The sequence below is a fragment of the Mauremys reevesii genome, linkage group 11 (assembly GCF_016161935.1).
Source record: "Mauremys reevesii isolate NIE-2019 linkage group 11, ASM1616193v1, whole genome shotgun sequence".
In the NCBI taxonomy this organism is placed as follows: domain Eukaryota; kingdom Metazoa; phylum Chordata; order Testudines; family Geoemydidae; genus Mauremys; species Mauremys reevesii.
In genome coordinates this window covers 18,926,019-18,941,727 of record NC_052633.1, presented here as the reverse complement: position 1 = coordinate 18,941,727, position 15,709 = coordinate 18,926,019, and the positions used below count along the sequence as shown (strand labels likewise).

General features: G+C 39.3%; 1 protein-coding gene across 1 annotated transcript in view; it reads right to left on the bottom strand.

Moving 5' to 3' along the window:
* The window catches only part of RAPH1 (Ras association (RalGDS/AF-6) and pleckstrin homology domains 1), a 145,821-nt gene that overhangs the window by 56,413 nt on the left and 73,699 nt on the right, over positions 1 to 15,709 (bottom strand). Inside the window, 2 exon segments of the mRNA XM_039494697.1 lie at positions 8,834 to 9,354; positions 10,234 to 10,339. Coding sequence (XP_039350631.1) covers positions 8,834 to 9,354; positions 10,234 to 10,339 — 627 coding nt within the window.

Sequence of the window (15,709 nt, the reverse complement as noted above, 5' to 3'; positions counted from 1 at the left end):
AACTTGTTTTAAGTCATCACAAGAATAAATTAATAGATTCATGGATTATAACACCAGACGGGACCAATGCAATCATTCAGTTTGACCTCCGGCACAACGCAAGCCATACAACTTCTCTGAATTAATTCCTGTTTGAACTAGAGCACATATTTTACAAGAAAACACTAAAATATAATGAAATTCAATGATCCAGGTCTATTTTGGAAGAAAGAATTGCTTATTGTAGATGGTCCACAGTTAATTTTTGTCTTTTTATATATGAATATAGTTAAATATATTAATATACAATATGCTAGTGGTCACCATATAAACATTTAGTAAGTTAACACAGATATGTGAGATCTCACACCTGTATACTAGTCTAAGGACTGGGAAGCTTTTTTATACAGTGTCAGATACTACAGGTGTTAATTGAATGATGGCCGTCATACAAACCCACAAAAGAACTAAGATACAGTAGCTGAGGGAGTCAAACTTTGAATTTCCTTTCTTATGTTTATTTAATTAACATTATCATTACCTTACAGTGTAGTTTTACACTGAATCTGGTTTTTTTGGGCCGTTAAATTTAACACCTCATAGTCTGATTTAAGTTTTGAAATGTGCCTCCAAAGCTCCATTATCTTTCCATCAAAGATGTACTAACTATGCTGAGTGAATTCTGGTGCAACACCTATAACTATTTTCAAATACATACACAGAGGTTCCTTCTCTGTCCTGATTTCTACATCTTACACTTTGTAGATAAGTTTAAATTTGGGTTGTCACACTATTAAAATGATTAATCACGCTGTTAAGCAATAATAGAAAACCATTTACATATTCTGGATGTTTTCTACATTTTCAAATATATTGATTTCAATTACAACATAGAATACAAATTGTACAGTGCTCACTTTATATTTTTTATTACAAATATTTGCACTGTAAAAAACAAAAGAAAGTATTTTTCAATTCACCTACTATAAGTACTGTAGTGCAATCTCTTTATCATGAAAGTTGAGCTTACAAATGTAGAATTATGTACAAAAACCCCTGCATTCAAAAATAAAAATGTAAAACTTTAGCACCTTCAAGTCCACTCAGTCCTACTTCTTGTTCAGCCAGTCAGACAAACAAGTTTGTTTACATTTGCAGAAGATAATGCTGCCTGCTTCTGGTTTACAATGTCACCTGAAAGTGAGAAAAGGCGTTTGCATGGCACTGTCACAAGATATTTATGTGCCAGAGGGGCTAAAGATTCATATGTCCCTTCAGGCTTCAACCACCATTCCAGAGGACATGCATCCATACTGATGATGGGTTTTTGCGCGATAACAATCCAAAGCAGTGCAGACCGATGCCTGTTCATTTTCATCATCATGAGTCAGATGCCACCAGCAGAAGGTTGATTTTCTTTTTTGGTGGTTCGGGTTCTGTAGTTTCCGCATGCTCTGTCCCGATCAGATTTTGGAAGGCACTTCAGATTCTTAAAACTTGTGTCGAGTTCTGTAGCTATCTTTAGAATCCTCACATTGGTACCTTCTTTGCATTTTGTCAAATCTGCAGTGAAAGTGTTCTTAAAATGAACCACATGTGCTATAACATGAAATATATCGCAGAATGCAGGTAAAGCAGAGCAGGGGACATACAATTCTCCCGCAATAAGTTCAGTCACAGATGTAATTAACACTTTTTTTTTTATTTTTTTTTTTAAACAAGCGTCATCATCATGGAAGCATGTCCTCTGGAATGGTGGCCAAAGCACAAAGGGGCAAACAAATGTTTATCATATCTGGCACGTAAATACCTTGCAATGCCAACTACAAAGAAAGAACTTTGCCAGCAGATTGAGGGACTGGTGAGGCCAAACCTGAAGTACTGTGTCCAGTTTTGGGCTCCTCACTAGGGAAAGGATGTGTACAAACTGGAGAGAGTCCAGCGGAGGTCAACGAAAATGATTAGGGAGCTGGGGCACATGACTTATGAGGAGAGGCTGAGGGAACTGGGCTTATTTAGTCTGCAGAAAAGAGGAGTCAGGGGGGATTTGATAGCAGTCTTCAACTACCTGAAGGTGGATTCCAAAGAGGATGGAGCTAGGCTGTTCTCAGTGGTGGCAGATGACAGAACAAGAAGCAATGGTCTCAAGCGGCAGTGGAGGTCTAGGTTGGATATTAGGAAAAACTATTGCACTACGAGGGCAGTGAAGCACTGGAATGGGTTATCTAGGGAGGTGGTGGAATCTCCATCCTTAGAGGTTTTTAAGGCCCGGCTTGACAAAGCCCTGGCTGGGATGATTTAGTTGGGGTTGGTCCTACTTTGAGCAGGGGGTTGGACTAGATGACCTCGTGAGGTCTCTTCCAACCCTAATCTTCTATGATTCCAAGAAGAGGGCAGCATTATCTCCTGTAAATGAAAACAAACTTGTTTGTCTTAGCGATTGGCTGAAGGACTGAGCTGACTTGTTGACCCTGAAGTTTTACATCATTTTGTTTTTGTATACTTTTTTATTTCAATTACAACACAGGATACAATATATATATGGATACGTAGAAAAACATCCACAATATTTAATACATTTCAATTGGTATTCTATTGTTTGACAGTGCGATTAAAACTGCGATTAATAGTGATGAATGTTTTTGTTAATCATACGAGTTAACTGTGATTGACACCCCTAGTATTTTCATCATTTTTACAGTGCAAATATTTGTAATAAATAATAAAAAGTGAGCACTGTACACTTTGTATTCTGTGTTGTAATTGAATCAATATATTTGAAAATGTAGAAAAACATCCACAAGTATTTAATAAATTTCAATGGGTATTCTATTGTTTAACAGTGTGACTAATCACGATTAATTTTTTTAGTTAACCACACGAGTCAACTGCGATTAATTGACAGCCCTTGTTTAAATATGAACAAGTACAAAATCAAATTCAGTTAACTGGAACTACTTATTGCTAAGTGATGTGTTATCATGGTATGGAAGCCAGAGTCTCCTGCTGTCTCACAAACTGAGTTACAGATTTTAAGAACTATCACATTAGGAAAAAATGCAGTACTGTGCCAGAAACCAAATGGTAGACTTCAAAATTATCTGCAACCCCTTGAGTATACCCAGTACCCTAACAATGACCGCCCATGAATGGATCTTTTCACCAAACGTCAGATACAAAAACTAGCTGGGTGGGCATGACTGATGTTCTGCTCCACCCCCCACCCCACCCCCATTATCGCCTTCCCTCTACTGCTGCCCTATAAAGAGCTCAGGGCAAGAAATTCTCTAGGGGGACAGAATTAGTCAAATCATGATCTACTTTCCTTCTCTTTATTAATACTATTATTAAATTGGAAGCGTTACCTGTAAATTAAGTTTTTGCATCTCAGAAAGTTCAGGCTAAATCTTTTGGGTCAGTTACTCATTATGTAAGTAAAAGGGAGAAGTACCAATCAAACTGCAATATCATCTGAGCTGCAAGTATTAACCAAGTAATGATTTGTGAAATAATTTACGGAAAACCAAACTGCTTCATTGCAAATGTTTTACCAAGGCTTCCCTTCTCTCTACCCAAGAAGTGGTTACAACCTGGGCAAACAGAAGTTCCCATTACTCCCAAGTCAAGGTACCTTTAGAGGCCTTCCCTTTCCCTAGGCCTCTAAAGTGAATAACTGAACATTCTAATTTCTTTCCAGACAGAATTTCAGATCAACCTTGTATACATCTATAAAAACAATGGGTGTTTTCATTTAGTGTTACCCGGGTGTTGTCATTCTCCTCTCATTATTCCAATAAAACCTGGGGAAGGGGAAAAAAGACAATTCCTTAAAACCACTCTGCTGCTGAACAAGACAAGGAAAGGATGTCAAAAGGACAGAGCTGCCAAGCCATTGACCCTTCTTATAGAAACTACTGTAGCAAAGAAAAAAAGAAGATTTCAAATGTTGGCAGCCTTAGAGACATAGAAGGTCAAAAGAGAGACAAGTCAGAGTAAAAGACTAAACTCAAGGTTCTACGTTAAGGACAACTTGCCTAACCAAGGATTTGGTAAGGAGGGCCCACTTAGGGACTTTATCCACGGAGAATATTAAGGGCAAAAATTTTGCTTCCAGATCCACTCAATTATCTCAATGATTCATCATTTTCACTATAGGCAAGAGCTTAGAATACAGCCCCAGCAGAGAGAGATTTAGGCAGCAGGGTCTTTGGCTTTGGCTACACTTGCATTTCAAAGCGCTGCCACGGCAGCGCTTTGAAGCGCTAAGTGTAGTCAAAGCGCCAGCGCTGGGAGAAAACTCTCCCAGCGCTGTCCGTACTCCACCTCCCTGTGGGGAATAACGGACAGCGCTGGGAGCGCGGCTCCCAGCGCTGGGGCTTTGACTACACTGGCGCTTTGTAGCGCCGCAATTTGCAGCGCTGCAGAGGGTGTGTTTTCACACCCTGCTGCAGCGCTGCAAATTTGTAAGTGTAGCCAAGCCCTTTGAAGAAAATCTTTAATTTAAGTAAGGAACAGGAAATAACTTTTGTGCAGATACCAGGAGAGAAACCTTTTCCAAATCCTACAGCAGATACCTTTCTCTTAGTTCAACTAGTTAGGACAGGCAGTACAGTAGTGGTTGTCTAAAACTGTCCTTTCTATCAAAGAATCTCTGAAAGCTGTGTGCTCCAGCCTTTTCCCTCAAGTGCAACTGGACAGAAGGACAGGATTTGGGGGTTTGTGTCTTTCTTTTCTCCAGAAAACTGTCCCCACCTGGTTTGTAACAGAAGAAGTTCCAAAGTTTTGCTTGGATGTGTAACAGGGCCAGATGGGAGAGAAGTAGTATAGGATTCTCATGACTAGCCAAAAAGGCACTGAAATTTGATGAACCCTCTAAGGGTTCATCATCTGAGGTCTTCTAACAACCCACACTGTAATGGTACAAGCTCGATTCCGCCGTGTCCAGAAATATAGCCAGAGTAATCACTTCATTAAGAGAAGCTAAGATGGTCCGAGTCATGAAGATAAATGTTAAACCACACAGGACATACGCCTTTTGGAAGGACAGAGGCAGTTCTTTTGGAAAGCGCCGGGAAATCTCCCAGCCTTCACCGGATAGTGAGCCACCAAATGAAAAGTTTTGCAGGAGCACTGCACACTTCTTTTCTGGGGGGAATCCTGCCTTTCTTTTTCAGTTGTGAGGATGGATTTAATCAAGCACAGGCTACTGTGGAGTTTATTTTTGGGGTGCTTAGGTATCATGCATAGGAACATGTGTGAGTGGATGAATGGAGAACCGCATCTGTTTTTTCTCTCTCAACAAATCAGGAGAAGTTCCCTGAGCTAAAGAATTTAGTTCTAAATAGTTAATTAATGATTTTTCAGAAATAAGGCAAGCTCTCTAACAGAGGAGTCAGGCACTTCCTCAGGGTAGTGAAATAAAATAGACAAAAAGTGTAGTAAAACAAAGCATTCTCATTAAACAGATTGGATGTAGCTACTACTACCCCAAAGAAAGGAAATAGGATTTGGCTCACACACTCATATCAAATGACTAACAGACCCTTGTTACCTTCCTCAAAGAGAGCATTCTTATCAATTTATCTGGGCAGAGAAACAATAGACACATTCTTATGAGAAGCAGTCAGTCTCCTCATGTTAAAAAGGGGAATGGTTTACAAGGCCAACTCACATCTATGACAGCTTTCAGATTTCTCAGCCTTGCAATCAATGGTTCAGAGTTGTGAAAGCAGTACAAACCAACCCAGTAATCATGGATTAGAGTAATCTGTCACATGCACTTATGCACACAAAAAAGCAACTTCCTCCCCACCTCCTCTTCTATCTACCTTTCGATTTATTGTGATTAACCCCTTTTTTCTTAATATAAAAGAAAAAAGGTCATCAAGGAGCAATAGACTGCTTATTACTCACTCCATAGCAAGAACTAGAAAATCCAGGAAAGACAGAATGCAGGATTATATCTTCTTTGCCAAAACTTTTCGAGCAACCTGACTGATGCTTCAGGATATCATTTGCAAGGTAAGATAGACTGAGACAAGAGTCTCAAACTGATGAATCAGCTGCAGAAAATTCATTGCACTAAAAAAGTTAACATACAAATCTTGGATCTAAGTTTTTCCTATACTATGCGCATCTACCAAAAAAAATTCAATTTACGTAACACCTTTGTCTACTCAGACTGAATTTGATCCATAGGTGCTATTTACACAGAGCTACACATGCAGAAACACACACAGGAAGGAACAGAACAGTTTACACATTTTTAACCTCCTATGTCAGTGCTTTTGTGGCCAATCATGGGATAACTTACTGTGCACAAAGCAATGCCATGTATTAAGTTGATGAATTTTTAAAGTGTTTTGGGAAAAAAAAGGAAAAAGTCTTCAATGAAGATGAACATAAAAATTCAGTATGTTTAAAACATTATTTGAAGGTCCGAAACATCAGACTACAAAAAATATTTATTGGATTAATAAATTAACTATTTCATGAGTCAGACTGACAGGGTTTTCTTGGTTTATTTTTAATGATAGGCTCATAGATTCAGTACCTTATAGGTGCCTGTTTCACTGAAAAAGCTGACCTCAAACTCTGCACATATACACTTCTGAAGCTTCACTCAGGTACAACGCAGCCAGGAGAGAACAGGCAATGATAAGTGCACTCACTATAACTTCCATGGATAGGGAAACGTCTTCCCAAAGTTTCACCTTTACTCAGGATGGTATTAGGTTTCTATCCCTCTCCAAAGGTCCAAAACTAACCTAAACCAAACCCCTCTAAAGAAATATAGAGCAAACTAAATGCAAGAACAGTAATACACCAAATAAATGATAGTAGAAGACTGGCTACAACTCCCAGGTCTGCCTCAATTGGTTTTCAAACAGTTAGAAGAGCACTTAATAAGTGACAACTACAGCTTGGGCTACAAGAAAGACATCTTGATTTTTTTTGTTTAACCCATACAGGCATATCTCCAGTTAAGAGGACACTGATGGGAGTATCAATTATATAAATAAAATCAATATGAGCTATTCATTTTATGTAAATACACCTCTACTTCAATAGAATGCGACCCGATATAACACGAATTCGGATATAACGCGGTAAAGCAGTGCTGGGGGAGGGGGGGGTCTGCGCACTCCGGTGGATCAAAGCAAGTTTGATATAACGCAGTTTCACCTATAACTCTAAGATTTTTTGGCTCCCGAGGACAGTGTTATATCGAGGTAGAGGTGTATATTAAGCACAAACATGGCCCTGAGAAGTTCATGATCTTCAGCCTTAACAATAGATAAACTTATTTCTGCCTCATATTTATAGTTGGAAGAGTCATTCTTTTTGCTTCAGCTGGAGTGAAATATAGTATAGCATTCAAACTGGGTTAATTATCTATAAAAATAAGCCCCATTTGTTCCTGTTATCTCCTTTGAATAGACTGGAAACTAAAAAGTGTGTGAATCAGTACAGGAAACTTCTGAATGGCAATCAGGTTATCTGTAGTAGTTTCTAATGTCAAAGCATCATGAGTAATCCTCTCTTACAGGAAGCCCTCTGATTCACTAGGACATTCTTTCATATCCCTGTGTATACCTCCAGTTGTTCCAAATTTGCATCTCAACTTAATTTGGAATTTTCTGAAGAATTTCATTGTTGGTGCTCATGCAATATTCTCTCATCATACAGATGCAAAATGCTCATTATGACACCAAAAATATCAAAAGAACATTTGCAATTTGCAGGTTTAGAGAGTAGTTGATGGATTTTCTTCTTTATGGATTGCTTCAGGGGAGCAACTGTATCATGTCGGTATAAGTATAGCTCTCTCTATTTTGGCTATCCAATCATCATTTCTATTTCTGCAAATGATACAGCATTTAAGATCGCTGAAAGAAAAATTCTTAAAGGCACAATGGGATATAAATATGAAATTTCAAAGGCACTCAGTAAATTGCCATGTATATACTGTATCTTCTTTTTCTTGTTTATTCTAAAAAATTGTTTTGCCTTGGAGCTAGCAGCAGAATGATTTGTCATGAGATAAAGAGGATGTCAAACTGGAATACTTTATGAAGACTGAGGGAGAATTCAGGCCCAAAGAAAAATAACCCATATATAAAACCAGCAAGAACTTCAAGTACATATGCTGAATAATCTCTTACTATTGAACATTTGAATTTATCATATAATTTTCAATGTACTATATTGTGTTATGCTGTAAAGTCTAGAATGAATTATCTGAATTATGCATGTTTTTTCTCTTTCTATATAAAAACCAAAATAATTCATAGCATACTATATGTTTTCCCCCATTTTTTTGGAATGGAGTAGTAACACAAAGGTTACATCTTTGGACAATGTCATTTTAAAAGGTATGCCAATCTGACTAGTTTTAAATATATTAACATTATTAACAAAGAGAATGAAAAGGCTCTTCATGAAGTAGATGAACAAATCTATCATGCTACCACTAATCTCCCCTCAAATACTTTTCAAAAACTCTGGTTTAAAATAGTTATAAGTGCATCTCCAGATAACAGTACTGGAATTCCTGAACATTTAACCTAGTAACATTTAAATCTTTAAAATACAGAAAATGTTAAGATGTAAATAGATAGGGTGCTGGGAAGACCCTGAAAAAAAAGCCTTTCCCTTGCTTGAAAGGAATCTTTTTCAAAAGAAAGCAAGAGAACCAACATCAATATACCTAAGAAAAAGCTAACCCTCACTCACCCCATGCCACATTGAATATGCATGGTCATGAGCACCATTAGGGTAGGACTGAAAGATACGTAAAACAAAGTTTAAAGAAAGCTTAAATAAAATCTATATTGAAATAATGATACTCTACCTCAGTAATGGGTTGCCCTTGCTGTGTCAAATCCAGTTCCTGAGGTCTTGTCATTTTATCAATATCCAAGGAGTCCATGCTGGATGCTGCAGAGGTTATGCTGGAACGAGATGAGTTACTGATAGAGCGCGCTTCAGCATCACTCACTGTGCCAGCTGATGCTGTCCTTCTGTGCTGAGCAGTAACTACAGGTTTAGCATCTTCCATTACAGATTGCTGGGCTGCTTCATCCATGCTCAAAGAAGCCTTCTCTAACTGGGCAGTAATGTCCTCCAAGGAAAAGTTGGCATTTGAAGGCTTAGTTACCCTACCAGATGAAGAGGACGATCCTTTTATACTGCTGTGTTTAGAGGAAAGTCGAGCAGCAGGTGGTTTCTGAGCTACTTTTGTTTCTGTGGCTAGACGCTTCATTGCAGCACTGTTTGCTGATTGTGACCCAATGCTGCTGAGCTCCTGCTCTATGGAACAAAGATCAGCCATGAGGGCATCCAGATCCACAGTCTCCCCCTGATTCAGGGCTTCTGCAAGGAACAACAGGCATTAGCTTCCTCGTGATTAACCCATTTCTCAATCCTGTTCTCCAAGTAGTGCTACTTTGCAATGGACAAAGTAGAAACAATACGGTAATTTCACCATTCTGAATCTACAACACTCAAAATAAAAAGTAGTAGTTAAAATTTAATTTAATTTCAGAGAAATACATTTGCCAACACGAGTGTCAGTAATGGAAGCCTATGATGTCAGTGAATTTTTTTTCAAATTTACAGAAATGCTTAATGAGCAACTGTCTGGTTAAAAACCCTGGTTGACATTTTTGAAGCAATGCAGAGATGATCCCTACACATTTTTCTTTATTTTATTGGAAGATAATGTGGCAAAATCTCCCACACTGCTTTGAAAACCAAAACTAATTTTTTTAAATGCAAGTTTCCTGTACTACTGCCAGAGTCATAGATAATGAAAAACTGACAAAGCTTTTTATAATATTTGCTTTTTTGTTTAACCTAAATACTGGACCTAATTACTGCATTTCCACTTTCATGTGCAATCTTATTTAGATTTTTTCCCCCCATTTCTATCCAATGTGGCTTAAGGAATAAACTTATCAATTCACTCTTTCATTAAAAAGGTTATCAGAATAATTGTTCTTTACAAATAAGTAGATTCTGATTCTCAGACATTAGCTGCTGATAGACACCCAGTTTGGGACACTAAGAATTCTGTGTCACAAACAGGATAATACAATGTAAGCAAACTAGGAAATGATGCCCTAGTATATCTGGATGCTATGATTTAATGCTGTAGGATTTTAGCATTTTGTAAGATGTCTGCTTTCTGATAAAACAAATATTCATTCAATGTTAGAAAAAAAATTGAGGGTCTCAGATAATTCTGTTTACCATTCAAATTGTACATGGAGAAGCGATAGGAGAAATTGGCAATATTGGTTTCTTGGCGAAGAGGGGATTTCTTTACTGGCTCCATGGGCTTGTCTGTATCCAAACTCTAAAAAAAATAAATAAATAAATTGAGAAGAGAGAAAATAAGCTAAAATAAAGTTTGCATTTAATATAACAGAAGCTGGTGGTCAAACAATATTACAAATATGGTTGAAAGCTTAATTTCAGTGGGAGAAATGTAATCTAAGAAAATGAGTTCTCTTTTGTATGATTTGCACTAGAAAAGTATTTAGTTACCATGTTACTGAGATTAAAGTCAACTGTCCAATTATGAGAGATATTAAAATAAATTCATTCTGCTGCTACAGAACTGAAAAGAAGGAAAATATATTCTTAAATTTGTTTTTCAGTAGTATTGTTCTACCTCACCATTTTGAAAGAATTACTTGACTTAGATTTTCTACAGTTACCTGGATCAGTTTGACTATCAATGTAATTCAGAAAAAAAAAAAAACCATATCAGAAGCAAGAGAAAGGACTTTTTAAAGTAAATTTGCCTAAATTATCTTTACTAATATGGACTATTTTTAAAATATATTAGTTATGAAAGTGAGCTTCATTCCATCTTATGAGAAAAGAGCACGCTTTGCATATGTTATCCATTATGGCCTTAAAACACATGTTGATATGTAACAGAATACTTTAGCAACTGTTATGTGGCTAGATATATTAGACAGTACTCTATGAATACTTAACCATTTATAATAAAAATGCTTAATATATTTAATTTGTTTGTAAATTCATGTTCTGCTGTTTTTGTAATTATAGAATCAAAGAAAAAGTAGGGCTGGAAGGGACCTTGAGAAGTCAAGTCCAGCAGGACCAAGTAAACCTAGACCATCTCTGACAGGTATTTGTCCAACTTGTTTTTAAAAGCTTCTTGTGTGGTATCCAATGAAAGTTTATCATGTTGGGTGTCTTTGGAAGGCTCATGATGCAGTGAGCATTGTTGTTACAGTGATGTTATAGTAATCGTTTTACCAGTAATGTTATAGATTGTATAAATGAAATTACAGTTACGAGGATGAAAATGTGCCCCCATGGCTTAAAGCAAGCCCAGGCAAAAACTCCCCAAGAGCAGAGAGGCAGTTCACACCTCATCAGGGCATGTATGGGACAAACCCAGCCCAGCCTCACAGGAACAAAGGACACTGGCCTAGGCAACAACAAAGGATCTGTTGGACTCTCAAGTGAGTCACCTCCCTTCCTTTGGTCAATTTGGGACTGCAGTGAGGTAATGCTCACCTGACTCTGAAGAGGGAAGGGGGGGCAAAACCAGGAGGGAAGAAAGCATGTTAAAAGGGAGAGAGACTTTGCCATGCTCTTCCTCTCTCTTCCACCGACATCTACAGAAACCACACCAAGCGACTGAAGCGCTGATCAAAGGGGAGAGCCTGGCTTAAGGGCAACCAGCCAGCCTGCGGTGAGAAGCATCTAAGTTTGTAAGGGCACTGAAAGTGTTAAGATCAGCTTAGAATGCGTTTTGCTTTTGTTTCACTTGACCAAATCTGACTTATTATGCTTTGACTTATAATCACTTAAAATCTATCTTTGTAGTTAGTACATCTGTTTGTTTATTCTACCCGAAGCAGTACGTTTGGTTTAAAGTGTGTCAGAGACTCCCCTGGGGACAGCAAGCCTGGTGCATATCAATTTCTTTGGGCTTGGCTACACTTGCAGCTGTGCAGCGCTGGGAGTTAAAGCTGTCTTCGTACAGCTGTGTAGGGAAAGCCCTGGAGTGTGGCCACACTGACAGCTACCAGCGCTGCAGTGTGGCCACATTTGCTGCATTTGCAGCGGTGTTGGGAGTGGTGCATTATGGGCAGCTATCCCAGCATTCAAGTGGCTGCAACGTGCTTTTCAAAAGAGGGGGGTGGGGTGGAGTGTGACAGGGAGCGTGGGGGAGAGAGAGAGAGAGAGAGTGGATTTTTGGAGCCGACACTGTCAGCTCCCTGCCTTGCAAATTCCGACCACTTCCCCGACCCCTCATTCACTCTTCAGACCAGATAAGCAGCTGCTCCGACGGACTCCCTTTCCCCTCCTTGCCCCCCCCGCCCCTCCCGCCGTGCTGTTTCTCTCCTCAAGCAAACACTAGCTGTGGACATTCATCCCCCTGCCTGCCTCATTCACAGCAAACAGTAACTGTGTTTGTTTTTCAGATAAGCAGCTCCGGGAGCCCCGAGTTCACAACAAAACAAAGAGAGGCATCATAACAAAACAAAGAGAGTTCTTTAGTTAAAAGCATTATGGGAAAATTCCGGAGGTCAGTTACAGCGTAGTAAGATTAATCACTGTTTACACTGGTACTCCAGCGCTGCAGCACCAGCGCTGCAGTCGTTATTCCCCAGGCAGAGGTGGAGTACAGCCGGCGCTGTAGCCAGGGAGATACAGCGCTGTATGTGCCTTGCAAGTGTGGACGGTGAGTGAGTGGTGGTGGTGGCTTTACAGCGCTGCAACTCTCCAGTGTAGCCAAGCGCTTTGTTAAACTGACGAACTAATATAAGCTTGCAGTGCCCAGTGGGCGTAACTGGACACTGCAAGACGAAGGTTCCTAGGGTTGTGTCTGGGACTGGAGATACTGGCTAGTGTCATTCGGTTGCACAATCCAAGGAGCAGTTTACATGCTAGAGGCTGCGCATGAACAGCCTAGGACTGGGGGTTCTCACAGCAGAGCAGGGTAAGGCTGGCTCCCAGAGTCATGGGCTGGAGTGGCCTGGCAGATCACCGATCCAGAGAACACCAGGGGAACGTCACATCTGTATACTGGTATAAAACTTTTTTAAAAAAAAAATCTCCCATGTAGGCAGGCCCAAGTCTCCTAAAAGCAAAGTTTCATAGGAGGAAGTACGTTTTATTTACTACCAGAGGTTTTATTTTAATTTTTGTTTCGGGATCCGGAGGTGGGGTAGAAGCTAAAGGAAAGAGATTCCCAAACTCTAGAGAAGGGAGATTTAATTCCTGAATGCATTTCAGCTTTCAAGGTAGCCATGTAGCATTGTTAATTAGTTTGGCAGTTGAACCTCACACACAGAAATAAGAATTTTACTTCTGTTTCTTTCTTATCTTCTTTCAACTCATTTTTGAACTGCGTGATATACATCTTTTTCCCTCCTCACCCAACACCAGTAATTCTGTCAGACATCCTCCCCACATTTTGTTTCAGTCTTTGCCCTCAATTGGGCTTGAAAAATCCAAGTGATAAAGGTGAATGTGGGCACCTTAAATCACCAATTTCTGCAGATTTAAGTTTTCTCTTAGGGAGGAAAAAAAAGTCATTGCTATTCCTTATAACTGGGAAAACAACCATCCAAATGTAATCAGAATGTATATCAGTGATGTACCACTGTCTTCCTCAGGCTGCAAACAGATGGCTCTAGTGCCTCTACTTTTATCCAGAGATTTCCCAAGCAGCAACTGAATGAAAATGTGCCTATTTAGAACCTAATAGGCAACAGTAAAACTGTCAAGAATCATGTGAGTTTACACACTGCTGCTACTGGATACAGTTATGGCTATCAGTAAAGTTAGGAACTGGAGTTATTTGTGGGTGATGAGGACCAATATGGAAACTGAGAAGAGATGGGGAGACTTAATTCCTCAGACTGAACCCATAGTCTCTGGCCTATAGTTTAGACCTCTTGATAAAGTCTCAACTGCTTATTAAAAGTTTTGGACAGGAGTACATACATTATGTATAATACAGCAATCAAGAGTTATCAAATTACTTTGTGTCCCATGAACATTTATATACGTAGGTTCTAGTGACAGCAGCAGAACAAGTTCTCACCTAAGCCTTCGGAAGGTGAATTGGTGAGTTTTATAAGACTGCTAAAAATGCTGGTTGGCTATAGCAAACCAAGAGAAAATCTTGAATGGAACCAAAACACAAAATAAGATACTCCTTAACACCCTGGCACTAGAAAGCAGGATGTCCTGATGCTAACCACTAATGCAAAATGCATGAGTGCTAAATGGTATAAGGTACTGACTGCAAGTGCTACAGGGTTTAAGCAGGGGCGGCTCCATGCCCCAGCACGCCAAGCGCGTGCTTGGGGCGGCAAGCCGCGAAGGGTTGCCTGCGGAGGGTCCACTGGTCCTGCGGCTTCGGCGGATCTCCCGCAGGCAAGCTGCCAAAGGCAGCCCGCCTGCCGTGCTTGGGGCGGCAAAATGTGTAGAGCCACCCCTGGGTTTAAGACTACATTTTGTAACACTTTTATGGTGTGTGTGTTTTTTGGGGGGCGGGGGGGGGGCGCGGTTATGGAAGGCACAGTGAATTCAAAAGATGTCCTGGGCACCATAAAGTTTAAACATATACTTTAAAAAAAATTTCCATCTGGAAAAAATCTTACTTTGCGGTCCAATAAACATCCAGTGAACCTGGGACAGAAAAATTCAGAGAAGACAGACCTGTTTTTCCATTGCTCCAATAGTCCAGCTGGGATAGAAAAATGAATGCACTAGGAATGTGTGCAGGGAGATGCTCTGGATTTCTTGCAAGCTCTAATTATGCTCATGCCAAATCTTAACTGTGACCTCAGCCATGTTAAGGGACAATAAATTTTCAAGTAAATGGACTGTGTGACAGTCAGATATGCCAATCTGTTGATATAGATAGAAGGGTGTATAAGGTCACTTAAGGTTTTGCATGAGAGCACAAGTCTGATGAAGTTGGGATACATATTACTTTTCAGTACCTGTGGGAGATGGAAGTGAAAACCTTATGAAGCGATGGAACGTATTGGCAACAGCACTGTGAGCAATATGAAGGTGGCAAAAAAAACACAGGACACTTTTTCCTTAACTATTTATTTCCAGAATTTTGAGATTTTGCCTAGGTGGGGTAGGTCCTGATGCAAACTTAACTGTCAGTAAATGTAATTTTTGTCCATTAATAATATGCCAATAAATTCCAAGAGGTTGCGTGTACATTATGAAGCTAATGGTGCATTATGAAGCTGAAGAGAGTTGCGGGGGTTGAAGACTAAAAATCTGTTTTGAACTCCTCTTGCAAATGTCTATGTTGAGGCATACAATTATTAATGGAGCCAATGGCTTTGCAAAAGGCTCCTATCTAGTTAACATAACTTAGATTTGTAAACACAAGATTGTGAAATAAATTTGCCACTAAAATAGTTTTCTGTTCATCTAGGAATGAAGATTTTTCATGGCTCTTTATCCATAGGCTCAGAATTAAGAAAAACTGTTCCTTAAACAAAATGATATAATATACAACCTGAAATTATTTATTCTATTTAATAGCTTATATCTATCCATAAAAATATTATCCCCACTAACTTAAAAGATATTAAAGGATGGGTGCCATTTCCACAGAAAGAACAGTTACTGACCCTACAGTAAGTGTGGTTCTTTCAGATGTTGTAGTCAGTGTGAATCCCATTGTAGGTACGCATGTGCC